The sequence below is a fragment of the Hyperolius riggenbachi genome, unplaced genomic scaffold, assembly GCF_040937935.1.
Source record: "Hyperolius riggenbachi isolate aHypRig1 unplaced genomic scaffold, aHypRig1.pri scaffold_196, whole genome shotgun sequence".
NCBI classification, from domain to species: domain Eukaryota; kingdom Metazoa; phylum Chordata; class Amphibia; order Anura; family Hyperoliidae; genus Hyperolius; species Hyperolius riggenbachi.
In genome coordinates this window covers 89697-117178 of record NW_027152407.1, presented here as the reverse complement: position 1 = coordinate 117178, position 27482 = coordinate 89697, and the positions used below count along the sequence as shown (strand labels likewise).

The window sequence follows — 27482 nt, the reverse complement described above, 5'->3', positions numbered from 1 at the left end:
CCGCAGCGTCGGCACCCCAGGCCTGCGGCCTGGAGGTGCCTGGCTGGGCCCGACCCGCGGTCCGCAGCGTCGGCACCCCAGGCCTGCGGCCTGGAGGTGCCTGGCTGGGCCCGACCCGCGGTCCGCAGCGTCGGCACCCCAGGCCTGCGGCCTGGAGGTGCCTGGCTGGGCCCGACCCGCGGTCCGCAGCGTCGGCACCCCAGGCCTGCGGCCTGGAGGTGCCTGGCTGGGCCCGACCCGCGGTCCGCAGCGTCGGCACCCCAGGCCTGCGGCCTGGAGGTGCCTGGCTGGGCCCGACCCGCGGTCCGCAGCGTCGGCACCCCAGGCCTGCGGCCTGGAGGTGCCTGGCTGGGCCCGACCCGCGGTCCGCAGCGTCGGCACCCCAGGCCTGCGGCCTGGAGGTGCCTGGCTGGGCCCGACCCGCGGTCCGCAGCGTCGGCACCCCAGGCCTGCGGCCTGGAGGTGCCTGGCTGGGCCCGACCCGCGGTCCGCAGCGTCGGCACCCCAGGCCTGCGGCCTGGAGGTGCCTGGCTGGGCCCGACCCGCGGTCCGCAGCGTCGGCACCCCAGGCCTGCGGCCTGGAGGTGCCTGGCTGGGCCCGACCCGCGGTCCGCAGCGTCGGCACCCCAGGCCTGCGGCCTGGAGGTGCCTGGCTGGGCCCGACCCGCGGTCCGCAGCGTCGGCACCCCAGGCCTGCGGCCTGGAGGTGCCTGGCAGGGCCCGACCCCCGGTCCGCAGCGTCGGCACCCCAGGCCTGCGGCCTGGAGGTGCCTGGCTGGGCCCGACCCGCGGTCCGCAGCGTCGGCACCCCAGGCCTGCGGCCTGGAGGTGCCTGGCTGGGCCCGACCCGCGGTCCGCAGCGTCGGCACCCCAGGCCTGCGGCCTGGAGGTGCCTGGCTGGGCCCGACCCGCGGTCCGCAGCGTCGGCACCCCAGGCCTGCGGCCTGGAGGTGCCTGGCTGGGCCCGACCCGCGGTCCGCAGCGTCGGCACCCCAGGCCTGCGGCCTGGAGGTGCCTGGCTGGGCCCGACCCGCGGTCCGCAGCGTCGGCACCCCAGGCCTGCGGCCTGGAGGTGCCTGGCTGGGCCCGACCCGCGGTCCGCAGCGTCGGCACCCCAGGCCTGCGGCCTGGAGGTGCCTGGCTGGGCCCGACCCGCGGTCCGCAGCGTCGGCACCCCAGGCCTGCGGCCTGGAGGTGCCTGGCTGGGCCCGACCCGCGGTCCGCAGCGTCGGCACCCCAGGCCTGCGGCCTGGAGGTGCCTGGCTGGGCCCGACCCGCGGTCCGCAGCGTCGGCACCCCAGGCCTGCGGCCTGGAGGTGCCTGGCTGGGCCCGACCCGCGGTCCGCAGCGTCGGCACCCCAGGCCTGCGGCCTGGAGGTGCCTGGCTGGGCCCGACCCGCGGTCCGCAGCGTCGGCACCCCAGGCCTGCGGCCTGGAGGTGCCTGGCTGGGCCCGACCCGCGGTCCGCAGCGTCGGCACCCCAGGCCTGCGGCCTGGAGGTGCCTGGCTGGGCCCGACCCGCGGTCCGCAGCGTCGGCACCCCAGGCCTGCGGCCTGGAGGTGCCTGGCTGGGCCCGACCCGCGGTCCGCAGCGTCGGCACCCCAGGCCTGCGGCCTGGAGGTGCCTGGCTGGGCCCGACCCGCGGTCCGCAGCGTCGGCACCCCAGGCCTGCGGCCTGGAGGTGCCTGGCTGGGCCCGACCCGCGGTCCGCAGCGTCGGCACCCCAGGCCTGCGGCCTGGAGGTGCCTGGCTGGGCCCGACCCGCGGTCCGCAGCGTCGGCACCCCAGGCCTGCGGCCTGGAGGTGCCTGGCTGGGCCCGACCCGCGGTCCGCAGCGTCGGCACCCCAGGCCTGCGGCCTGGAGGTGCCTGGCTGGGCCCGACCCGCGGTCCGCAGCGTCGGCACCCCAGGCCTGCGGCCTTTCAGCTGATTTTTGAGAATTCTAAAATAATGTGGATACCTGCAGTGCATTTTTTGAACTCTTGGAGTGCTGTTGAGTAGACAGGTCGTCCATAAAGGCTATTTTGTGCTGTGTGTCTGTTCAAATGAAACCTTTGCTTCCCAGTCTCTATTGCAGCTGCAGAAATGTTAATCTGCTGCTCCTCCCTCTTGTAATGGGATATCAGCCTCCACTGCTCGTCACCAGTGGTTCTCGCCTCTCAACCTCTCAATTGTACAAATCTCCTCCAGCCATGCTCCAGCGGGCCAGAGTCCGTTACATTGTTGTGATAGTTAGTATGGCATGGTCATATTAGTAAACCGTAATTACAGCCTGACTCTGCCTGACTTGATTTTGCATCACAATTTAACGCTTTTACTGTGATGGGAGTCCCACTCAATAGAAGAATCACAGCTCCCCCTATGCTAATGCCTCTGAGAGGTAAGAACAAACTATGGATCGCAGCCTAGGGCCAATTTAGGGGGGGCAGGGAGCAATATCTACAAAAAAACCAAAACTAACAATCGCAGCAGCTATCACAGACCAATAAAAGAAAGGCCTATTTGTGCAAAGAAATGGAGGTAAGATTTATTTGTTTGTGAAGTTGAATGGCCCTACAGCGAGGTGTTAAAGCTGCAGAGTGCAGAAGTGTGAAAAATTGCCTGGTTGCGAGGGGGGTGTAAGCCTGTAGTCCTCAACTGGCTAAAATGTTTGCTTTTGATACCCCCCTCCAGTGACTCTATCTGGGTTTTTGTACACTTTTCTTTTTTTAAGTAATTGTGGCTGCAGGGATACCGTGAAGGTTTAGAAATTTGCCTATCATTAGTCAATGGGGCATCACAATGTTTTGTGATGTTCAGCGACTCCTAATCACAGGCAACTGCTAACAAGGCTTAGTCATATACAGTGCTGCCCATAATTATTCATATTTCTGGCAAATTTTGACTTTACATTACTACTTTTCAACCAATAAGTAATTTTGTTGATGAGAAATGAAATTTGGTGTGTCCAAAAATATAAGCTGATGTACAAGAGGCATTATTGTGAGAGGAAAAAACATACATTTAACCAAAGTGACCAGGCCAAAATTATTCATACCCTTCAAACTGTCAAAGTCTGAGGGGAAATCCAAAGTTCTTTACCATTCCAAATAGTCCAAGCTGTTCTAATGGTGGTCACTAATGATCCAATCTTTTTCATCCAATCTTACCAAATCTATGTACTATAAGGGTAAATTGAGTGAATATACTGAGTAGATACTTTAGGAAGTTACCTTATATTACATAGGAATTGTAAGGTTGGATGAAAAAGATTGGATCATTAATGGCCACCTTATAGCATCCTAATTACCCTGATTAATTTGGAACAGCTGTTGCAATCTACTCAACAGGTGAAAATCCGCAGCTCTCTGCAGTTGGTTTGTGGCCAGTCATGGCTAAGACAAAGGACCTCAGGACCTACTACACTATATTGTCTCTCCCCACTTTTTTTGAACCAGACAATAAGGGCCCTCTCACAGTATAAAGTGTGTAGGAAGGGGGCAATTGTTTTCCTGTGCACTTGTACTTTGCAATTGTACCAGCAGTAAAAGTTGTATTGAATGGTGATGTATGGCATTATGGCAGAAATGCCACATTCAGTGAATGGGATCAGCTGTTCTCGGGATCTGGGATCAGCGATGGTGTCCTTGCGGTTGCATGTGGCTCAATAATCAGATGGAAACGCATGCAGTGTGAAAGGGGCCCCATACTACCTGTTGGCATTTGGATGTGTTTGGAACTGAATAACCCCCTCTGTACGGTGCAGCTGCTGGCATTATTCTGACATCCGTAGCAGCCAATCAGGAGTCAGCTCTGCCTGGCCAGGTTAGACTTCTGCAATGTGTGATGTGGAGGAGACTATATTCCTGCGATGGTGCTGTGCTCATACAGAGGTCATTCAGCTGTAACTAGCAACATAATGACTGCTCAGGAAAGCCTTTGTTCTGTGTGTTTAGGTGGGAGCCGTGAGCGTCTTTAGTGCAGAATCCTCACGATGGCGGCAGACAGTGCTGAGCGAGAGGAAGATGGCAGCCCAGAGATTGTATTGAACGGTAACATCTTGGGATCTTTTACGGAGAGCAAACAGACACGAGACCTGATTGTCAACCTGCAGATGTCCTGTATGGAGCCGGTGAGCAGAGAGGTGTGTGCACAGAGGTTTAATGGTGAGTGAACCAGACTGCGAATCGCTAGATCCATATGTGTGTGACTGCGGGACATAGTGAGTCCTGCTGATCCTGAATCTGTTTGGGGGTAGAGGTGGAGGGGGGATTGCCGGGGTAATAGATTGAACTCTGCGCTTGGGGATTAGGCAGGGGTAGGAGATGAGAAGCCTGTATGTTCCTTGTCTGAGTCTCACCATCCTCTCTTCTTTCATTGTAGTTATTATGGACAATTATCAGGAGCAGCCTCACCTTCTGGATCCACATCTAGGTAAGCTATTTTCATAACCATAGACAAGAGTCGGAGCCAGCAAGGCACCTCCAGGCTGCAGAGCAATGTTGCTAATGTTAATAAGTGTGGAGCCAGTTGACACTTGACTTTGTAAACAGATCACTTTGTGATCAGGGCCGCTATATCACGATCATGGCTTCAAAGTGATAGGTTCAGATCAGGGTCATGGCTACAGAGTCATTGCTTCAGATCAGGTTCATGGTGTCAGAACAGGGTCAGGACTCCAGTCAGTGGCTCAAATCAGTCATTCCGTCGCGTCGTGGGTTCAGATCAGGGGTGTGGCTCCAGAGTCATAGGTTCAGATCAGGATCATGGCTACTGAGTCATAGGTTCAGATCAGGGGTGTGGCTCCAGAGTCATAGGTTCAGATCAGGATCATGGCTACCGAGTCATGGGTTCAGATCAGGATCATGGCTACCGAGTCATGGGTTCAGATCAGGGGTGTGGCTCCAGAGTCATAGGTTCAGATCAGGATCATGGCTACCGAGTCATGGGTTCAGATCAGGATCATGGCTACCGAGTCATGGGTTCAGATCAGGATCATGGCTACCGAGTCATGGGTTCAGATCAGGATCGTTCAGATCAGGATCATGGCTACCGAGTCATGGGTTCAGATCAGGATCATGGCTACCGAGTCATGGGTTCAGATCAGGATCATGGCTACCGAGTCATGGGTTCAGATCAGGATCATGGCTACCGAGTCATGGGTTCAGATCAGGATCATGGCTACCGAGTCATGGGTTCAGATCAGGATCATGGCTACCGAGTCATGGGTTCAGATCAGGATCATGGCTACCGAGTCATGGGTTCAGATCAGGATCATGGCTACCGAGTCATGGGTTCAGATCAGGATCATGGCTACCGAGTCATGGGTTTAGATCAGGATCATGGCTACCGAGTCATGGGTTCAGATCAGGATCATGGCTACCGAGTCATGGGTTCAGATCAGGATCATGGCTACCGAGTCATGGGTTCAGATCAGGATCATGGCTACCGAGTCATGGGTTCAGATCAGGATCATGGCTACCGAGTCATGGGTTCAGATCAGGATCATGGCTACCGAGTCATGGGTTCAGATCAGGATCATGGCTACCGAGTCATGGGTTCAGATCAGGATCATGGCTACCGAGTCATGGGTTCAGATCAGGATCATGGCTACCGAGTCATGGGTTCAGATCAGGATCATGGCTACCGAGTCATGGGTTCAGATCAGGGGTGTGGCTCCAGAGTCATGGGTTCAGATCAGGGGTGTGGCTCCAGAGTCATGGGTTCAGATCAGGGGTGTGGCTCCAAAGTCATGGGTTCAGATCAGGGGTGTGGCTCCAGAGTCATGGGTTCAGATCAGGGGTGTGGCTCCAGAGTCATAGGTTCAGATCAGGGGTGTGGCTCCAGAGTCATAGGTTCAGATCAGGATCATGGCTACCGAGTCATGGGTTCAGATCAGGGGTGTGGCTCCAGAGTCATAGGTTCAGATCAGGATCATGGCTACCGAGTCATGGGTTCAGATCAGGATTATGGCTACCGAGTCATGGGTTCAGACCACGGTCATGGCTACCGAGTCATGGATTCAGATCAAGGTCATGGCTACCGAGTCATGGGTTCAGATCAAGGTCATGGCTACCGAGTCATGGGTTCAGATCAAGGTCATGGCGTCGGTCATGGGTTCAGATCAGGGTCATGGTGTTTACATTTTGAACCAATTTCTGACTCTGATGCCTATTATAATTTGTATGTAATCACAAGTGAACCCATTCAGTTATAAAGTTTTTATTATTCCCATTTAGTATTTGTATAGCTCCGACACCTTATGCAGAGCTGTACACAGTATATTGTCTTGTCACTTAAAGAGGAATGTTAACCAAGGAATAAACTCCATTCCAGTCAGTAGCCGATACCCTCATTCCCATGAGAAATCTTTACCTTTTCTCTAATAGATCATCAGGGGAGTCTGTATGGCTGATATTGTAGTGAAACCCCTCCCACAGTGTGATGTCATGTCCATGGTCTTGACAGTTTGCTCTCTGAGAACCTCATTGCATTGTGGGAAAGAATGGCTTTTTTCCAACTGTCAAGCAAGCAGTATTTCACTCTGTGCATAGAACTCTCAGTAATGAACATTCCGCACAGATCACCTGGCAGAACTAAACACGTCACTACCAGTGATACATTTCAGAATGTTAATCAGGGAGAGGAAAGATTTTTACAATGGGAAAACACTGACTAAATAATCAGTAAATACTATTGTAAACCAATGTTTCTCACACCTGTCCTCGTGACTCCCAGCGGTGCATGGTTTGCAGGCTACCTCACTTATGCACAGGTGGGGTAGTTAGTGTCTCAGCTAGGTGGATTCCATGTAGCTGAGACACTAATTACCCCACCTGTGCATAAGTGAGGTTGCCTGCAAACCATGCACTTTTGGGGAGTCATAAGGACAGGTTTGAGAAACTCACAATAAGCAATTTTATTGTTGTTTTCACTACAATTCCTATTTAACTGTCCATCAGAGGGGCTCACAATTGAATGCCTACCATAGCCCCATGTCTATATTGTGTAGTGTATGTATCATAGTCTGTATGTTTTTGGGATGTGGGAGGAAACTGGAGTGCCCGGAGGAAACCCATATAGACACGGGGAGAACATACAAACTCTGTCCTTTGTTATAAGGTTACTAAATAGCCAATAAGATGCAAATAATTCATAGATGTAGAATTATGCAACATTCTAGTAAATTCATTTAAATGGCATATATTTGCATAATTCTGTATAATTTCAGTTTTATTTGCATCTCATTAACCACTGACCCATCTACAGCCTTCCATTTGTGAGGGTTGTATATTATCTGGAGTATTCACACTGGCAGGGATGACACGCCTTGCATGGTAGGAAATGTATATTTACCATTTATTTCCTGTATGTATATTTAATTGGAGGAGGTTGGACATGCTGTGGATAAAGAAATCTGAGATGGGAGTTTTGCTTGTCCGAAGCCCTGCATAGCAGTGTGCTGATAGGTGCATTACTCAGGTTTTACCACTAGGAGGCTCCAGAGCTCTCATCTCTCTCCTGGCTCAGTGCAGTGATAGGAATAGTCCTGCTTTGTCTTGCAGGGTGGCTGTTGGAGTTACTGCTGGAAATTATACAGGATAAATACTCCTTGCCTGATTTCTTCTACCATAGACACTAAAGTATTGTACCATGTCAGCCATCAGTAAAAGCAAGATTTGAATCAGGATGATGCTATTTACAGCGCTGCCCATAATTATTCATATTCCTGACACATTTTGTCTTAAAGTTACTTTTATACAACCAGCAAGTAATTTTTTTTTTTTTTTTGAGGAATATGTGTCTCCCAAAGCGTAAGACAATGTACAAGAGGCATTATTGTGTGTGTGTGTGTGGGGGGGGGGGGGGGGGTAGTTTAAATCCCATTTTTATTTACATTTGAGCAAAAAGTGTCCTGTCCAAAATTATTCATACCCTTCTCAATAATCAGTAGAAAAACATTGGCTATTATAGCGATCAAACGCTTCCTATAATTGCAGACCAGCTTTTTGCATGTCTCCACAGGTATTTTTGCTCATTCATCTTTAGCAATAAGCTCCAAATCATTCAAGTTGGAGGGTCTTCTTGCCATCACCCTGATCTTTAGCTCCCTCCACAGATTCTCAATTAGATTCAAGTCAAGACTGTGGCTGGGCCACTTCAAAACGTTAATGTTGTTGTCCGCTAACCATCTCTTCACCACTTTTGCTGTGTGTTTTGGGTCATTGCCATGCTGAAATGTCCACTGGTGCCCAAGGCCAAGTTTCTATGCAGACTGTCTGATGTTGTCTTTGAGAATTCTCATGTATTGCTTGTTTTTGTTGTTTTCATGGTGCCATTTACATGATTAGGTTCCCCGGTCCATTGGCTGAAAAAACACCCCAAAGCATTAGGTTCCCACCACCACGTTTGACAGTGGGGATGGTGTTCTTAGGGTTGAAAGCTTCTCTTTTGTTACGCCAAATGAAGGAGGCATCATTGTGACCAAACATTTGAATTTTTGTTTCGTCTGACCATAACACAGAAGACCAGAAGGGCTTGATTCACTAAAAAGTGATAACTCAGTTATCCCGCGCTAGGTGTTTGCGCGCGCAAAATCACGCGATAAGCAGATCTGCGCAATCGTAGTACGTGCAAAGTTATTCGTGCGCAAAATATGTTTGCGCGCCCCCGGCGCTACGCATCACACGTCTCGCGCGATAACTACGGCGCTTCGCGCATTAAGTAGATAGAATTTGACAATTAACTTGCAGTGTCAATACTTTGCGCACGCAAATGATTACGCGCCAAGGTGTAGTGAATTTACCTGCTGTTTGCAATTGTTTTGTTTAATGTGAGTATAAAAGGTTAGTTTAGAGGGGGGGGGGGGCTTGTGGGTAGAGATGGAGAGAGACAGGAGCAAGGAATTGCGGAGGAGTGGGAGAGTGCATGCCACTCGGCCATTAACCCCGAGTCTCCCTGCACATGGGCGTGGTGGCCGTATTTAGAGCGCTGGCCAGGCTCATGGCGGTGGCCGCAGTCGGAGTCCCCGACGCCGCATCCCCAGCTGGAATCCTCCACCTGCCAGTCACCGCCAGCACAGTCCCAGCCCTCAGCCTCATACATCAGGCAGCCACAGGACGTCTCAGCGGCCAAGCACCAGACAATCCTGGGTAAGGGCCCTAAGGTTCTCAGAGGGGGAGAATCTGGTGCTTGTGCAGGAGGTGGTCCCCCATTATGCAGAGCTGTATGGTGAGCGGTCTTGGAAGGGCAGCAATCAGCAGAGCAATGCCGTAAGCACTTTGCTGACATCAAAAGAAGGTTGCGGCAGAAGCTCAGCCGGTTGCGACAATATGCGTAAGTTTGTATATTTATATTACACAATGTAATCGTATTCACATATGCATTAGCAAAAGTATTATAATGCACAACTGAAGTTGGAGTGATGTGGGTACTCATATTAGGCAACAACTGCATCTGCCTTTGTATTGTATTGTATTGTATTGTTGTTGTTTTTTGGGGGGGTTAGTTATTACTTAATGCCAGTTGCCAGGTAGTCCTTGTGATCCTATGGCTTGTATGCTTGTTGCTTTACACCCTGAACAAGCATAATGTTAATTGTTTTCACCTTTTTTAGTGCTTTCCTGTGTTGAGTGGCTGCATGCTTGCTCCTGGTGTGATTCAGATAGTACTGCAGCCAAAAAGTTCTGAAGAATACCCAGTCAACTAGCATTTTTTAAAACCAAATAAATGTCAGCCACCATATCACTCTCACTTCAGGTCACCTTTACATGGATTGCAAACATACACTGACAGTGATATAGATGTTCCCTTTTAAAGGGCAAATGAAGCAAGAGGGGTATGGATGCGGCCATATTTCTTGGTCTTAAAACAATAGCAATTACTTGCCTATCATGGTGTAATGTGTGTAATGTGTTTAGCCATAGACCCAAATCAAACATGCATGACAAACATGTTTCCTAAATGATTGTTGCATCAGACAAGTGGACACACATACATGCTTGTTTGTGGTGTAAAGCAACCACAACTGTATTTCAACAATACCATTTAGATGACTTCTGCAGAACTTTAAGACTGCAGTACTGTCTGAATCACACACAAGAAAGCAGCATGCAGTTAATCATTGTCTTTAGTGTTGGGCGAACATCTAGATGTTCGGGTTCGGGCCGAACATGGCCGCGATGTTCGGGTGTTCGAGCCGAACTCCGAACATAATGGAAGTCAATAGGGACCCGAACGTTCGTGTTTTTTAAAGCCTCCTTACATGCTACATACCCCAAATGTACAGGGTATGTGCACCTTGGGAGTGGGTACAAGAGGAAAAAATTTTTTAGCAAAAAGAGCTTATAGTTTTTGAGAAAATCGATTTTAAAGTTTCAAAGGGAAAACTGTCTTTTAAATGTGGGAAATGTCTGTTTTCTTTGCACAGGTAACATGCTTTTTGTCGGCATGCAGTCATAAATGTAATACAGATGAGAGGTTCCAGGAAAAGGGACCGGTAACGCTAACCCAGCAGCAGCACACATGATGGAACAGGAGGAGGGCGGCGCAGGAGGAGAAGGCCACGCTTTGAGACACAACAACCCAGGCCTTGCATGCGGACAAGAAGCGTGCGGATAGCAATTTGCTTTTTGTCAGCATGCAGTCATAAATGTAATACAGAGCACAATGCTATACAGTGGTGGGTGGGTGAGCGGTGTACTACTGTTCCCAGCAGCGACACAGAGCACAATGCTGTACAGTGGTGGGTGAGCGGTGTACTACTGTTCCCAGCAGAGACACAGAGTGGCAGTAAACACAATGCTATATAGTGTGGGTGAGCGGTGTACTACTGTTCCCAGCAGCAACACAGAGCACAATGCTATACAGTGGTGGGTGAGCGGTGTACTACTATTCCCAGCAGCGACACAGAGCACAATGCTATACAGTGGTGGGTGAGCGGTGTACTACTATTCCCAGCAGCGACACAGAGCACAATGCTATACAGTGGTGGGTGAGCGGTGTACTACTGTTCCCAGCAGCGACACAGAGCACAATGCTATACAGTGGTGGGTGAGCGGTGTACTACTATTCCCAGCAGCGACACAGAGCACAATGCTATACAGTGGTGGGTGAGCGGTGTACTACTATTCACAGCAGCGACACAGAGCACAATGCTATACAGTGGTGGGTGAGCGGTGTACTACTGTTCCCAGCAGCGACACAGAGCACAATGCTATACAGTGGTGGGTGAACGGTGTACTACAATTCCCAGCAGCGACACAGAGCACAATGCTATACAGTGGTGGGTGGGTGAGCGGTGTACTACTGTTCCCAGCAGCGACACAGAGCACAATGCTATACAGTGGTGGGTGAGCGATGTACTACTGTTCCCAGCAGAGACACAGAGTGGCAGTAAACACAATGCTATACAGTGGTGGGTGAGCGTTGTACTACTATTCCAAGCAGCGACACAGAGCACAATGCTATACAGGGTGAGCGGTGTACTACTGTTCCCAGCAGAGACAGTGGCAGTAAACACAATGCTATATGGTGTGGGTGAGCGGTGTACTACTGTTCCCAGCAGCGACACAATGACTGGGAGGACCCTGGCTAGCCTGGCTGGAGAGAGAACTACCCTGCCTGCCTACCCAAAGCTAAACCCACAGACAAATGGCGGAGAAATTACGTGGATCGGGTATTTATTTACCCGAACCACGTGACCCGTTCAGCCAATCACAGCGCTAGCCGAACGTTCGGGGAACGTTTGGTCATGCGCTCTTAGTTCGGCCATATGGCCGAACACCATCAGGTGTTCGGCCGAACTCGAACATCACCCGAACAGGGTGATGTTCTGCAGAACCCGAACAGTGGCGAACACTGTTGGCCCAACACTAATTGTCTTCAGTCCGAACACCTGATTTTCATGTTTGCTCCTGCCCAGTGGATTACAATGTGTAATGCCTAGTACACAACATACAAATTGCACTGACATTTTTGTTACATGCTCTGTTATGCCGGGCATACACGGCACATTTTATGAGCTGAATTGAGGGCGCCACTCGATGCCGGCGCATCCCCACTCGTGTTGCCGGATCAATTGCCGCTCGTCCCCGTGGGAGTGGCTAATTAGCCGCTTGTGTCTCCCCATTGTCCTCCTCGCCAGTATCGAGAGCAGTATCAATCCGGCAGGGTATGGCACACGCCAGAGATTATCAATCGAGCCATCATGCTCAATTGATGATCCTCCCTCGACGCCGTGTATGGCCGGCATTACATTTTTGATAATATTATTGTCTGTAAAGTACTGGTAGAGTGTTCATTATCTGTGGTGCATTGTCTTCTGGATCTCTTGTGGTGAGTTCAACAATGCTTAATTTATAGGCAGATAGATAGGTAGATACATAATTCCCAACATGTTGCAAAAGATCGATCTGCCACTGAAATGTCAATGAAAACAAAGGCGCCATTTTTCTGGTGTGTAGTATGTATGAGATTGAATCAGTATGACAGTGAGACAACGGGTATTGTTTGTCATGTTTATTTCTTTTTTTTACTTGCAATCAACCATTTTTTGTGGTAATGTTAGAATGTATGTGTAATTGAATGTGGCCTTATTGTTCATAGCACTGGTACAGGTGGTGGTCCACCTGCGTTGCTGAATTTGACGGAATATGAAGAGTTGCTGGAGCACTTAGGACCAGCGCCCTTCATGGCATCCCCGGGGGTTATGATGCGGACTTGCCGCAAACCTCATCAGCTTCGGAAGGAGGTAATTGATGAAGCTGTTGTAGTCAGGGATGCTCAGCAGCGCTCGAATATTCGAGTAGCTCGAATATTCGAGCTCTTTTTCAGCTATTCGAGCTCGGTATTCGAGCTCGAATAGCTGCAGCTATTCGAATGGGCTATTCGAGTGAACTCGAATATCCCATTCACTATTCGCGCTATTCGAACAAACAGCGCTATTCGAGCTCGAATACCGAGCTTGAATAGCGTCATAGCCCAGATTGATGTCCTTAGAGCAAATCAGAGGGCTCCCAGGCCCTCTGACGGCAGCCAATCACAGAGGGGGACCCTGGCCAGCCCCTACCCTATAAATACCGGCCGCCATGTTAGGTTTTTCCGTCCTTGCTTGACTTGTACAGAGAGAGATCTGCTCCGTTGTGCTTTGGCTTAGCAAGTGCTCTATTGTGGTCAATCACCTAGCGTTTTTGCTCACATACACCTGCTATACACACCTATATTGTTGTTAGCTAGATAGAGATTGTATTTTAGTTAGTAGCTTGTGTGTTACATAGAGACAGCTGCTGCTGCAGGCAAGCTTAGAGCTTTAGGCCTCAGGGCCTTGCCTGTGTGGGCAGCTGTCCTCCTGTTCTCTGTTAGTTTATTTCTCATCTATACCTGTGTTTGTGCTGTGCATTCTACCCTGTCTTGTCCTTTACTACTGAGTGATTATTGTATTTTGTAGTTATACTGTACTAGGGACACTCACTGTCACTGTTCATAGCTCCTGCGTGTGTGTGTGCGTGCACTGTCTGTAGTGTACAGTGCACACTCTATTTCCTTCTACTGAATCATCTGATTACTACTGATTATTGTATTTTCTAGTTGTACTAGTGTACTAGGGGACACAATCACTGTTCACTGTTCACACTTACTGATAACTGATTATTGTATTTTGTATTTGTACTGTACTAGTAATCACTTAGCGATCTAATCACTTAGTGATTAGTGTCACCTCACCCACCAACCCACTCCATTAAAGTACCCCACTTTTTCACCCGCCCTTTTAAAAAACTTTTTTGTTTACGCCAAAAACATCTAAGATGTCTGGAAGTGGCAGCCAGCGCGGTTTGGGCAAGGGGAAGGGCAGCAAGGCAATCAGGAGGAGAGGGAGCAGCATTGTGGCAAGCCGCGCCACCATGCACAGTTCTGCAGCAGCTGCGTCAGGGGCTAACATTCCGCCTATAGCCACTGGCCGTGGACGCCTTGGGCGCCCAGCAGGAGCATCTGCAACTCAAGCTGCAGAGACACAGCAGCAGCAGCGTGTAGTACCTGCTCCTATTTTCCTCCAGCCGGGTCGGAAACGTCCCATTGAGGAAAAGGATGCAGCCACTGTGATGCAACTGATGACGGAGGATGAGCAGCCCGCCATCAGCTCTGCATCCGAGGCCTCCACCCTCACCACCACCACCACCCCTGTTCGCAGCAGCCACCCAGCAGGGCCTGGGGAGGAGGCCAGTTCACCGTCACAAGTTGGCGACCTGTCATTCAGCAGTCTTTGGACCCCAGGCATCATGAGGGAATTGTCTGCTGTTGTTGGCGATTTTGAGGAGGAGATGCTGATGGGCTTTGGGGGAGGAGGGATTGGACAGCAAGACTGTGGCGACAGTCAAGCAGCCCATCCATGCATCAGGAGAGGAATTTGGGCAGTCATCATCCCAGCAGGACATGTTTCAGGAGGGGGAGGATGATGATGATGATGATGATGATGATGATGATGACAGGGTGACGGACAAAGACTGGGTGCCACCACCAGCACCTGGGGATGTCATCATCAGCAGCTCTGAGGAGGAGGAGGATGCGCTTGTGGGCCTTGCAAGGAGGCGCATCATTGCAAGCATTGGCAGCAGTAGGCAGGTCCCACAGCCTGCTGGTGTCTCAGGCTCAGCAGCAGCAGCATCTGCCAGTACCACCACCAGCCGCACCCAAGCCCCCCCCCCCCCCCCCCCAACCACCACAGGGAGACAGGCAGCAGCGGCTCCAGTCCGTAGGGGGTTTTTCACGTCACCAATCTGGCAATTTTTCACCATGCCCACAGTTCACAGCAAGTACGCCACTTGCAACCACTGTCAGCGGAAGTTGAGCAGAGTTTCAGACCCCTTAAAGTTCAGCACCAGCTCTCTTATAAACCATCTTGCTGCTAAACATTACCACCAGCATGAGGAGTTCAAGAGGCTGAAGGCATCTGGTGCTGGCAGTGGCACCACACCCAGCACTGCACAGCCTTCAGCAGCAGCAGCAGCAACAGCAGCCACCCGCCCTCCTGCTCCTCCAGCACCACCAGCAGGAGTGCGCAAACGCACTGCTCCTCCCCCCTCTGCAACTCCAGCCGCCGACACTGAGGCCTGTTCTGGCAGCAGCCAGTCCTCAGTGGCTTCCTCTGCTGTCTCCGCTGATTCCCGTGCTAGCAAAAGGCGACGCCAGAGCCTTTTGAGCGAGTCCTTCCAGGGGGTGGTAAGGGCTCTGCCTCCCAGCAGCCGTCGCGTGCGGCAGCTGAACGGCTTGCTGGCACGGGCCATGTGCTCCCAACTCCTGGCGTACACGCTCGTGCAGGAGGGGAGCGACATGCGTGCGCTGCTTGCTTGTGCAGCCCCAGACTGGCAGCTCCCCAGCAGACACTTCTTCGCCCGCCAGGTCATGCCTGCACTGCACCGCTTTGTCATGGCCAATGTGGAGCGAGGGCTGGAGCACGCGGTTGGTGAAAGGGTCCACGTCACCATGGACTCCTGGAGCAGCCGCTTCGGGACAGGCCGCTACCTGTCCTTCACTGTCCACTGGGTCAGCTTGGTGGAAGGGGGTGAGGATGGGAGAGCAGCAGCGGGCACAGCAGCAGCAGCAACACAGTGGGTGGTGCCACCCCGCAGGGTCAGGGGAACTGTAGCAGATTCCTCCGATCCTCTGGCACACCTGGCCAAACCCCCCGCCTCAGCAGCAGCGTGAAGCCAAGCACTGCTGCAGTTGGTCAGCCTTGGGAAGACCAAACTGACGGCAACCCATGTGTTGGCCAAACTCCAGGAGCAGGAGAGGATTTGGCTGACCCCCAGAGGCCTCAGTCGGAGAGGTGGTGGCCGACAATGGGGCCAATCTGGTTGCCGTAATCGACAGGGGAAACCTGACCCACATCCCCTGTCTTGCCCACGTGCTGAACCTGGTGGTGCAGAAGTTCTTGCGCACCTGCCAGGGGATGGGCGAACTGCTGGAAACGGCAAGGAACGTTGTGCGTCACTTCCGGTGCTCGCCTGCAGCCTCTGCGAGCCTGGAAGATGTGCAAAAGGAGCTGCCACACCATCGGCTGATCCTTGACGTTCCAACTCACTAGGAACTCCACCCTGGTGATGTTGGAGCGTCTGGTTGAACAGAAGCACGCTGTCAACCAGTACCTTGCCCTGGCCACTGTGTCCGCCGCTCAGAAAAGGGACAAGACCAGCAACATCCCGTCCATTGTCCCCGATGACGACTGGGGGCACATGCAGCAGGTGTGCTTAGTGCTGGCTCCCTTTCTGCAGGCCACCAACATGGTGAGCAGGGACCATGCTATGGTGTGCGAGTGGGTGCCCCTGGTTTGTCTGCTGAACAGGGCCCTCGATGCTTTGCTGGAACAGGGAGCGGCAGCCTTGGCCCAGCAGGAGCGGCAAGCAGCTGCACAGTCCACCTCTGAGGGGGAGGAGGAGGAGGACTTGGTGGAGGTCCCTGACCTGGCTGCTGATGAGGGGGATCAGCACAGCGCAGCTGAGTTGGTGCAGGGGTGGAGAGAGGATGAGGCGGCAGAGGAGGAGGATGAGGACAGCACTGCCGTCGATGTGCCAGCACACGTGGCCCGCCTCTTCCCAATGGCAGCGCACATGCTGACGTGCCTGCGCAGGGACCCCAGGGTGATCCAGATGAAGCAGAGGGAGGACATCTGGATCAGCATGATGTTGGACCTGCTCCTCAAGGGGAAGTTGAGCCAGTTCCTGCCTCCTGCAGGAGGAGACCCAGCGCAACAAATAAGGAGCTTGCAGCAGGCCCTTGTTGAGCGCTTGGAGGAAGCCTTCCCCCAGCCTTCCACCCCCACTGTCCAGCCAGCACAGAGGCAGCAGCAGGTGCCTGCATCCAGCAGCAAGCGCCCCACAGACCTGCTGTCTCTCAGCAACGAGCTCTACAGGACTGTAGAGGCTCCAGCAGTGACTAGAGAGGAGGTGCATGCAGCAGCATCCTCCTCCGGTCACAGCCAGCGCCTGACCCGCATGGTGGCTGACTACATGGGGTCCTACAGCGGGCTTGACAGCGATTCCCCTGTTGATCCCATGGAGTATTGGGTCAAGTGCCTGGAGATCTGGAGCAAGCTGGCGCAGTACGCCCTGGAAGTGCTGTCCTGTCCCCCTTCCAGCGTGCTGTCCGAGCGCTGCTTCAGTGCAGCTGGTGGTGTGGTCACCGAGAAACGCTCACGTCTGTCTCACAAGTCTGTGGACAGACTGACGTTTCTCAAGATGAACCAGGCGTGGGTGGAAGGCGAGTTCCTGGCCCCTGTTGTCGGCGAGAGGGGGACATGAACTGGCTGCCGGAACCATCATTAATATGCCTTACCACCCTTTACCACCTCCTGGCTCCTGCTCACTAAGCCAGCCTGGTTCAGTTTGACTATTACGTCGCCTGTAGCCACACATTTTACACCTACAGTGGGCTGCTGTGTACTGCCCTTCTGCTGTCTGTCTGTGTTTCCCACTGCCAGGGTACACAGATTTACCTTCTGCTGCCACTCTGCCACCAGCTATTACGTCCAACAATAGCTATATCTGTGTAATTTGCTGTAAAAAAAAAAAAAAAAAAATTAAAAAAAAAAAGTTTAATTTTTCTGAGGTGCCCGGGTTGAAAACTGTGTTGTCCCAGTTGTGTATTGGACACGATGTGGGCTGCACGACCGCTGTCTGGAACCTCATGCTGTGTATTTACGGCCTGGTACCACTGCTAGGTACCACAGCCTATTATGTCTCGCTGCCTGCCTCATTGACTGCCTGCTGCCACACAATCATCATCCTCCTCCTCCTGCTGCTGAATTTACCTCCTGCTGTCTGTGTGTTTCCACTGCCAGGGAGCACATACAATGGCGCTTCCACCATGCGCCACCAGCTATTTATTACGCTCAAAAATAGCTGCATTTCTTTAAAAAAAAAAAAAGATATAGAAGAGAAAGAAGTGAAGAAGAAGAAGAAGAAGACGATATAGAAGAAGATGAAGATATAGAAAAAGAAGAGGAAATAGAAAAATAAAAAGATATAGAAAAAGGATATAGAAGAAGTATATACAGTACTGAACAGAATTTTGGACACCACTTCTCTTTCCACCTTTTTTTTTTTTTTTTTTTTTTTTTTTAAAGGAACATCCCCACATAATCACTTGCTGTTGTTACTTGGAAAAAAAGATGTTTCTTGCATCATTCACCCCCAAAACAAGTGTTGGAAGCTATTTAAGGCCAAATCGAATAGTCAGCTCGAATAATGAGCTTGAATTCCGAGGTCGAATCGAATAGTAAATATGCGACTCGGATATTCGACCGAACTCGAATAATAAAAAGGGGTATCCGAGCATCCCTGGTTGTAGTTGTAATGGCAAAAGAACTGTAACACATCTTTTACTATGGTTATGTGAACACTGGTGTTTAGTTATGAATTTACACTCTTCTCATTATATATTCCTGTAGGTGAGGGTGCGTCTGGGTCCACTGGGGCCTTTGTGGAACACAGGCATGCCACCACCCACTTAGCGGAGGGTGAATCCGATGTAGCGGCAACTACAGGTTTGTTTTTTTGTTTTGTTTTTTTTGTTTTTATTTTTTTGTGTGTGGAAATGAGGACATTTGCAGCTAAGGAAAGTGAAGTGTGTGTGATGCTCTGGATGGCATATTTACCTTCTTTCACATTCTACATTCTTGTAGGTGAGAGTGCGGGGGATTCAGCGGCCGAATACCTTCAAAGCCAAGATGACATCCCTGAATCCGTAGAGGGGACATCAGGTGCAGCAGAATATACTGGTGAATGTTGTACTTGAGGGTCATATGTAACATTTAGGGAGCTGACGTGATACTGATATGCTGGATGCATGGGCGTCTGTAGAAAATTTTCCAGGGGGGGCCAAAAGGGGGGGGGGGACGTAGTGTGGCGTGCAAAGCGTGCCAAAAAATAGGGGTACGTCATGTGGCGCGCTATGTGCGTCGTGTAGAAAAATGGGTGTGGTCATGGACCAGAATGTGGGTGTGGCCATGGGTGAAGACAAGTTTACATGAACTTAGCAATGGTGGGACATTAGATTAGGACAGTGGTGGCGAACCTTTTGGAGGTCAAGTGCCCAAACTGCAACCCAAAAGTCAATTATCTATCGCAAAGTGCCAACAGCAATTTAAACTAAATACAAACGGTTTAACTCGTACATGAACATGTTACATTATGGAAAATCTAAGTTGAAAATAAACTGTGAAGATAAACTATTTCATCCATCCTACTCTTGAAAAATGTATTCATTTTTTTAGAACCTCCCAGTTACATTTTCTGTTGTAAAAAGCTGAAAAAGTAGGTTTCATGCTATTGTCTCATATGATGATGATTCAGCTTTTCCCATAGTCTCGCAGTTTGCAATCATGTGACCCCCAACACAACAAATTCAGCAATCATGAGGCCCCCCCATCAAGGTGACAGGAAGTGACAGGGACCCCCCCTCCCAGTTCAGCTAATGACAGGGACCCCCCCCCCCCAGTTCAGCTAGTGACAGGGACCCCCCCAGTTCAGCTAGTGACAGGGACCCCCCCAGTTCAGGTAGTGACAGGGACCCCCCAGTTCAGGTAGTGACAGGAGCCCACCAGTTCAGGTAGTGACAGGGAACCCCCCCCCCCCCAGTTTAGCTAGTGACAGGACCCCCCCCCCAGTTGTGACAGTAGCGGGGAAGGGGGAGGTCCCCCCCACCTTCCCTCACCTTGGGGCTCACCCTTCCTCTGTCCCCCCTCCATAAGGCAGCGGCTGGCAGGCGACGGCGAGAGGCAGTAGAGCGGAACACTTCCTCTATGCGTGAGGGAGATCTGTGCGTCACTGGTCTGACGTCACTGACCAGACCAGCTGCGCACAGAGCCTTCCTTGCAAGCAGGGAATAGAGGAAGTGTTCTGCTGTGCTGGGGCCGCCGCTGCATTATGGAGGTGGGGGGGGGGTGGGAGCGAGTAAGGGGGAGCCCCAAGGTGAGGGAAGGGGGCGATGTCCCCCCTTCTCCACCGCTATGCCTGCTGCTCCCCCCTTCACTGCGCTGAGTCGAGTGGGGGTTAGCGAGGGGCGCCATCACTGATTAGGCCGGGGGGGCAGGGGGTGGCCAGGGGGAGGCAGCTGCCCCAATTTGCCATACGTGCGGATGCCCATGGCTGGATGGCATATTTACCTTCTTTCACATTATACATTCTTGTAGGTGAGAGTGCGGTGGATTCAGCGGCCGAATACCGTCAAGGCCAAGATGACATCCCTGAATCTGTAGAGGGGGCATCAGGTGCAGCCGAGAATACTGGTGAGTGTTGTACTTGAGGTTCATATGTAACATTTACGGAGCTGAAGTGATACTGATATGCTGGATGGCATATTGACCTTGTTTTTAATCCATTCCAGTTAAAGCGGACCCAAACCAAACATTTTTTTAATTAAAAATATTTAGTTGCACCACTCTGACACATGCAAAGATAAATAAACACTCCTTCAAGCCTATGAGCATTTCAGTGCATGCTTTTCACCCTTCTCTTTTCATAGCTAGGGTTATACTGGGGGCAGCCATTAGCAATTCCTCCATTGCCGGACACCATCTACTCCACCAGTTTGCCGGAAAAATCCCGGCAATATGAAAGGAAAGGAGGGGTTCCTCCAATAAATGTAAAATATTTTATATTTGTCATCATGCAGCTGAAAAAAGGCTGCTATTTATTATTATAATTTAGAAAATAGATTTTATTTCTGTAATCTTGTATTTTTAATTTGGGTCCACTTTAACCAGATGTGCTCGTGATATTTAAAGTAGAACTGTTGTGAAAATAGTACCATTTACAACACGTACAACTAAGAAATGCATTGCTTCTTCTCATAGGGGGGTTCTCAGGGTTGTCTTTATTTGTAAAAGGACCTAGTGAATACCAGTTGCTCCATCCAACGGCAAAATTCGGGTCTAGGGAGTCTGGCCAGCATCTTTGCCTACACATTTTTCAGGGAATGTGTTTGTAAAGAATAAAGGCCATGCTCAGAATCTCCTATGGGGACACGGAGTCCTCCAAAATCTGTTGGTAATGTCAGATTTATCATTCCTAGTTTTGTCAGCCACATAGGTTAAACCTTTTTGATGGCTCATATTTTTTCTCATGATTGTTTTTTTTTTTTTCACATCGTAGGATTTTAACAGTTCCTGTTTAAGGGTACAATATTGTCTCACTCACAGCATCATTATGTGAACTTATAAGAATGGTTTAAAACCTTGTTATGCATGTTTTTTTTCGGGGGCTATGGTTCAAGACCCATATGCACCATCCTTTAGTTGATTTCTTTTTACATTTAATGAATCTATTCATGCATGTAATTATAGTCACACACATGTCTGATTGTAATTGTATTAAATTATCATGTATATTGACAAGCACTGTTAAATGGAGTCTAATCCAATTTTGATCAGACATGTTGGATAGAATCCAATAAATGTTGTCAATCATAACAAAAGATGGATCTCCTGTAGATGGGCCTTGAATCGTTCATAAAAATGTAGAACACATGCAGAAAGTAGTTATCCAACATCTACAGCATACAATTGTTTTTGTTGATCTAAAATGACATAAATAACGTATTAGCAATACAATTATGGAATTAAATTGGATTCATTGTTGTGCAATACCTAAATGCATCAAATGAAAGCCCCATCGCTCATGTTGTGCAGAATATAATCAATGAATAGCTTTGAATGGCAACAAACATCGTATGCTGTAGATGTGGTTATTTCAATTGACTGCATGTGACTTTTTGAAAAAGCGGATCTGCTAATACTTTTAAAATACCCTGTTTCACTTACCAGGGGATTATACAAGCCCCCAGCAGCTGTTGTGTCCTGCACCTGTACTCCATGAGCATTAGTCTGCTGCAAACTATTTTTGAAATTTGCCGGTGGAGCACTGGCCCTGCGCGGCTCTGTTCACGAGTATCCTTTGTTTGCGTTGCCTGCTATTGCAGATGGGAAATGCAAAGAATAGATACGATTGCCAGGCCTGCGCTGGCCTAAAATTAGAACGCTAGGTACAGAACGGAGCGGCGGCGGAAGAGCGGAGGCTCTAGTTCTGGTGCGGGACAGGACACCTGGTGGGGGCTTACAGAAGGCCAAGGTAAGTTAAAGATTATTGCAAAATTGTTAGCACTTCCGCTTTAAGCATAAAAATTTGCATGCAATCTGTCTTAATTTACTACAGACCCTAAACTCTGACATATTCTTGATAGGTGACATTGGTGAAGACCAGCATGTGGTGCTGTTGTTGGAGCCCATACTTGAACAAGAAGTATCTGGTGAGTGTAAAAATGTTGACCCATGACCTTGTTTTTAGTCCAAACATGAACTTACCATGTTGTACATTTCTTTTACAGATCTGAGGACTTCAGCTGACGTGTGCACTATGGAGCATGAGGAATGTGAAGCTGGAGAGTTTGTGCTGCACATGTCTGATGAGTCTCACACCACAGAGCTCCTTTCGTCGCCCACATCAGAAACATTCACAGCCACAAATGTACCTTCCCGCCCTTAATCTCATGAAGAACTATCCCGGGAAGCGTACAATAGTGATCGGTGGCACTCAGTCACGGCAATTCCTCAGAGCACAATCTGAGTATAGGAGTCTCATGGACGACCACATGAGGTGCTTCCACGAGGACCTTGCACAAAATAATGCCAATACCAGGGAAATGCTGGGTACTGTAGGCCAAGTGGGGGAAGGCCACCGAGCTATTTTGGTCCGATTGGTCGAGGGACAAGAGCGGCAAAATGTTATCTTGAGTCGCTTGGCTCATGTGGGGAAAGGCCAAAATATTGCTTTAGGCCGGGTTGCTGATGCGCTAGAGCACAACAATTTAATTCAGGCCAGATTGGCCGATGCTTCTGAAGTTCAAATAGATTTGCTTCGGCAGTTACTTAATAAATATTTTGGCTGTACACCCTTAAAGTTACTATTGTTTTCTTTACTGGGCCTTATTATTATGACTAGTTGTGAAAATGTACATAAAAAATGACCAGTACATTACTGTGGGATGGTATATCATATGCATTCAGAGTCCTTTCCATAGTGTAAAGTTTGGAAACTATTTAACCAAGAAAGCGATGCATGCAGAGCAGAAAATAAAACACTATTGTGTATATAAAAGGTTCACATGCAAGCATACGTGTACACTGTAACTATGTTACTGGTGTCACATAGCCATTGTTACTAATCAAATGATGTCTGCATGCTCACTTTCTAGGCCTCAAATAAATCCGCTAAGCTGTACTTGCAGCATGCCAATATGTTTCTTGAAGGGGAGGTCCAAGCAAAATAAATGAGTTTCACTTACCTGGGGCTTCTACCAGCCCCATGCAGCCATCCTGTGCCCTCGTAGTCACTCACTGCTGCTCCAGTCCCCCGCCACCAGCTAGTTCTGCTTCTACCAGCCCCATGCAGCCATCCTGTGCCCTCGTAGTCACTCACTGCTGCTCCAGTCCCCCGCCACCAGCTAGTTCTGCTTCTACCAGCCCCATGCAGCCATCCTGTGCCCTCGTAGTCACTCACTGCTGCTCCAGTCCCCCGCCACCAGCTAGCTCTGCTTCTACCAGCCCCATGCAGCCATCCTGTGCCCGCATAGTCACTCACTGCTGCTCCAGTCCCCCGCCGCCAGCTAGTTCTGCTTCTACCAGCCCCATGCAGCCATCCTGTGCCCTCGTAGTCACTCACTGCTGCTCCAGTCCCCCACTGGCAGCTTGCTAACCTCGGAGGTCGGCGGGACGCATTGCGTACATTTTTACGCATTCCAGTTGGTGCAGGAACATTAACACATACAGTTTTACGCGTTAGTGAATCTATGCGTAAAAATGTACGCATTAAACCACTAATGCGTAAAAATGTATGTGTTAATGTTCCTGCACCAACTGAAAAGCATAAAAATGTACGCAATGCGTTCCGACGACCTCCGAGGTCTGCAAACTGCCAGCGGGGGACTGGAGCAGCAGTGAGTGACTACGAGGGCACAGGATGGCTGCATGGGGCTGGTAGAAGCAGAACAAGCTGGTGGCGGGGGACTGGAGCAGCAGTGAGTGACTACGAGGGCACAGGATGGCTGCATGGGGCTGGTAGAAGCAGAACTAGCTGGGGGCGGGGGACTGGAGCAGCAGTGAGTGACTACGAGGGCACAGGATGGCTGCATGGGGCTGATAGAAGCCCCAGGTAAGTGAAACTCATTTTTTTTATTTTGCTTGGACCTTCCCTTTTAAAGGATACCCCAACTGAAATGTGACATAATGAGATAGACATGTGTATGTACAGTGCCTAGCACACAGATAACTATGCTGTGTTTCTTTTTTTCTGTCTCTGCCTGAAAGAGTTAAATATCGGGTATGTAAGTGGCTGACTCAGTCCTGACTCAGACAGGAAGTGACTACAGTGTGACCCTCACTGATAAGAAATTCCAACTATAAAACACTTTCCTAGCAGAAAATGGCTTCTGAGAGCAAGAAAGAGGTAAAAAAGGGGAATTTCTTATCAGTGAGGGTCACACTGTAGTCACTTCCTGTCTGAGTCAGGACTGAGTCAGCCACTTACATACCCGATATTTAACTCTTTCAGGCAGAGACAGAAAAAAAAGGAACACAGCATAGTTATCTATGTGCTAGGCACTGTACATACACATGTCTATCTCATTATGTCACATTTCAGTTGGGGTATCCTTTAAGGTAATTGAATAAAGTGAATAGTGCCAGCAGGGCCGGGCCGAGGCATAGGCTGGAGAGGCTCCAGCCTCAGGGCGCAGTGTAGGAGGGGGCGCACAATTCATTCAGCTGTCATTCCTAATTGTGTTTGAAGCAGAAAGAAATAAGAAATGTGGATACATGGCAGTGACTGCAAGCTAGATAACTAGATATTAAGGTGTTGGGGAGGTTGTCGGACCTGTGGCACCTCTTAGTCTAATAGCAATCAGTGAGTGACAGCTGGGGTGGGAGGGATGGAGGGGCGCATTTTGGTGTCTCAGCCTTGGGTGCTGGAGGACCTTGTCCCGGCTCTGAGTGCCAGTGACATGAACAACACACCACAATTCCCTTTACTCCATCCACCACACATTTCAAAAACTATAACTTCAAAGGAAATACAGAATGATGACACATATAGAAAGTTCACAAATATTTATTGGCTGTAAGCCTGTAAAATCGGCCTTTTTTTTTTTTTTTTTTTTTTTAAATAACATTTAAAAATGTCAACATTTATAACAGACGGCAACAAACCATAAAAAATGTAAATAATTAGTCATCCGACTCTGAATTGGAGTCGGAATCTTGTAGGGCCTCTTGTAGAGACCCCACTATGTCCCCCAACTGGCGGAGCAACCCCTGCACTTGAGCAAGTCCTGTAAAAAGAAAGAAAAAAAAAAACACTTTTTAGCCACCGATGTTACAGAAATGCTAAGCATGTCAAGTGTGTATTGAAGTAGTAATAATGTCAGCACTTAGGCCTGGTGCACACCAGAGGAGTTTTTCTGAGCGTTTTGAGTTTTTAAATCTGCTGCTAATGTTATCCTATGTGTCTGTGCACACTGGAGCAATGAGGTTTTGTAAAAAACCCCATAGCATTACATTGGGAAGAGCTTTTAGAGGTTTCAAAAGCTCTTCCCAATGTAATGCTATGGGGGTTTGTTACAAAACCTCATTGCTCCAGTGTGCACAGACACATAGGATAACATTAGCAGCAGATTTAAAAACTCAAAACGCTCAGAAAACCTCCTCTGGTGTGCACCAGGCCTAACTGTTGTGTCTTTGGCGCTGGGGAGGGGCAGCAGCTTGTGCTGGCTGGGGGACCTTGTCAGCATCCTGGGGGCTGCAAGGGCCTCAGGAATAGTCTGGTGGTCCGGCACCCTCCTGAGCCTCCGCCTGACCCTGCTCTGCCTGGTTTGGCTGTTCAGTTGGTCCGGAGACTCCTCCGACAGGGAGAGCTCGTGTCTTTGCCTACCACGGTGTCGCCGGAGTGGCATGTTGGCATCTATAGAGAAATAAAAACATGTTAAAGGGGCACTTAAGTATGTTTCCCAAAAAAACTTTTACTCACCTGGGCCTTCCAGCAGCCCCCTGCAGCTGTATTGTGGCGACTCTATCACCCTTTATTGTGGTCATGGCGACTCCTGGCCCTGCTGGCATCCACTTGCGGTTTTGACAACATGAGGCGACAGGCAGGGAACTCAAATGATTATTTACATTCACAGCCACAATAGCGCCCTCTATGCTGCTATAGCATATAGCACCATAGAGGGCGCTATTGTGGCTGGGAATGTGAATACTCACTTGCATTCCCTGCCTGACAAAACCTGAAGTGCCGGCCACCAGGGCCAGGAACATGGGAGGTAGTGTACGTGGCCACAATACAGCTGCAGGAGGCTGCTGGAAGCCCCAGGTGAGTAAAATTGATAAATTCAACAGACTTAAGTGCCCCTTTAACAGCGGTATTTTACACAGCACAAGTGGGAAACTACTTTACTACGTAAAGAAATATATTACAACTTGCATTGAGATCTTCAGAATGTTATCTAACAGTTGGCATGAGTTCTTATCACTGTGTGACTTTTGCATAACAATGGGAATTTTGTAATGGGAAGTTGTTTGCATCTACTTTTGACAAAACAAATGTTGTGTGACAATTATGCTGGGAAAACACTGCTGTTGAAATTGGGTATGGGACATCACAGAAGAAAATTAAACAATTATCTGTCAGGCAATTCAAACTCACACTTGATGGTGTGTACTAGGCCTGAAGGTATCTGCCAGTCCTGGTGACTATACTGCATTACTGACATAACACAACATCCAAAAAGAGGCACATAAGTTTACCAAACACTTTTATAACAACAGATATGCATGCTTGCTTGGGGGTTGTAGCTATCAATCTTGACAAAACAATAACTAAGTCAGCCCTGCAATAGGGGTTTGTGAGTGACATTGTAATGTACAAGAGGTTTGCCACCTATTTAAAAATAAATATACTTTTTTTTTACACCTATACTTTACAAATTTGTTGTAAATACAATAGTCTGGCTGGCTCTGTGCCTGCTTACCCTGACAAATATTTGCTACAGAACCCCAGACCAAGCATGCACATTAAAATAATTACACAATGGGCCTGATTCACAAAGCGGTGCTAACAGTTAGCACGCTGGTGAAAAGCCCTTTATCACGCCTAAACTCAGTTTAGGTGTGATAAGTTTAGGTGTGATAAGTTTAGGCGTGATAAGTTTAGGTGTGATAAGTTTAAGCACCAACTGCGTTAGCACCGCAGTGCACAGCTGATCAAAAGTTTTGCGCTAGCAAAGTCTGGTGCACTTCGCATAGAGTTTAATGGCACTGCTTTGCGTGCGGGACTTTGCACACTATCTACACTTGTCTAAACTTATCACGCCCTAAACTGGCTTTTCACCAGCATGGTGCAATGGCTATCATGCCTAAAGTCTTTTAGGCGTGCTAACTGGATTAGCACCGCTATGTGAATTG

At 49.7% G+C, this 27482-nt stretch overlaps 1 protein-coding gene across 3 annotated transcripts in view; it reads left to right on the top strand.

Annotated features, from left to right (window-relative positions):
- Window positions 1–22918, top strand: part of LOC137543743 (uncharacterized) — a 48352-nt gene extending 25434 nt beyond the window's left edge. Inside the window, exons 2-8 of one of the 3 annotated variants that reach the window (XM_068264876.1) lie at window positions 3937–4146; window positions 4364–4414; window positions 18423–18518; window positions 18657–18734; window positions 20166–20261; window positions 22214–22279; window positions 22358–22918. In XM_068264876.1, coding sequence (XP_068120977.1) covers window positions 3975–4146; window positions 4364–4414; window positions 18423–18518; window positions 18657–18734; window positions 20166–20261; window positions 22214–22279; window positions 22358–22515 — 717 coding nt within the window. In that variant the 5' untranslated portion in view covers window positions 3937–3974 and the 3' untranslated portion in view covers window positions 22516–22918. Of the gene's footprint in view, window positions 1–3936; window positions 4147–4363; window positions 4415–18422; window positions 18519–18656; window positions 18753–20165; window positions 20262–22213; window positions 22280–22357 lie in introns of all 3 variants that reach the window. The other 2 variants (XM_068264875.1, XM_068264877.1) reach the window with 2 other exon arrangements.
- The last annotated feature ends 4564 nt before the right edge of the window (window positions 22919–27482 follow it).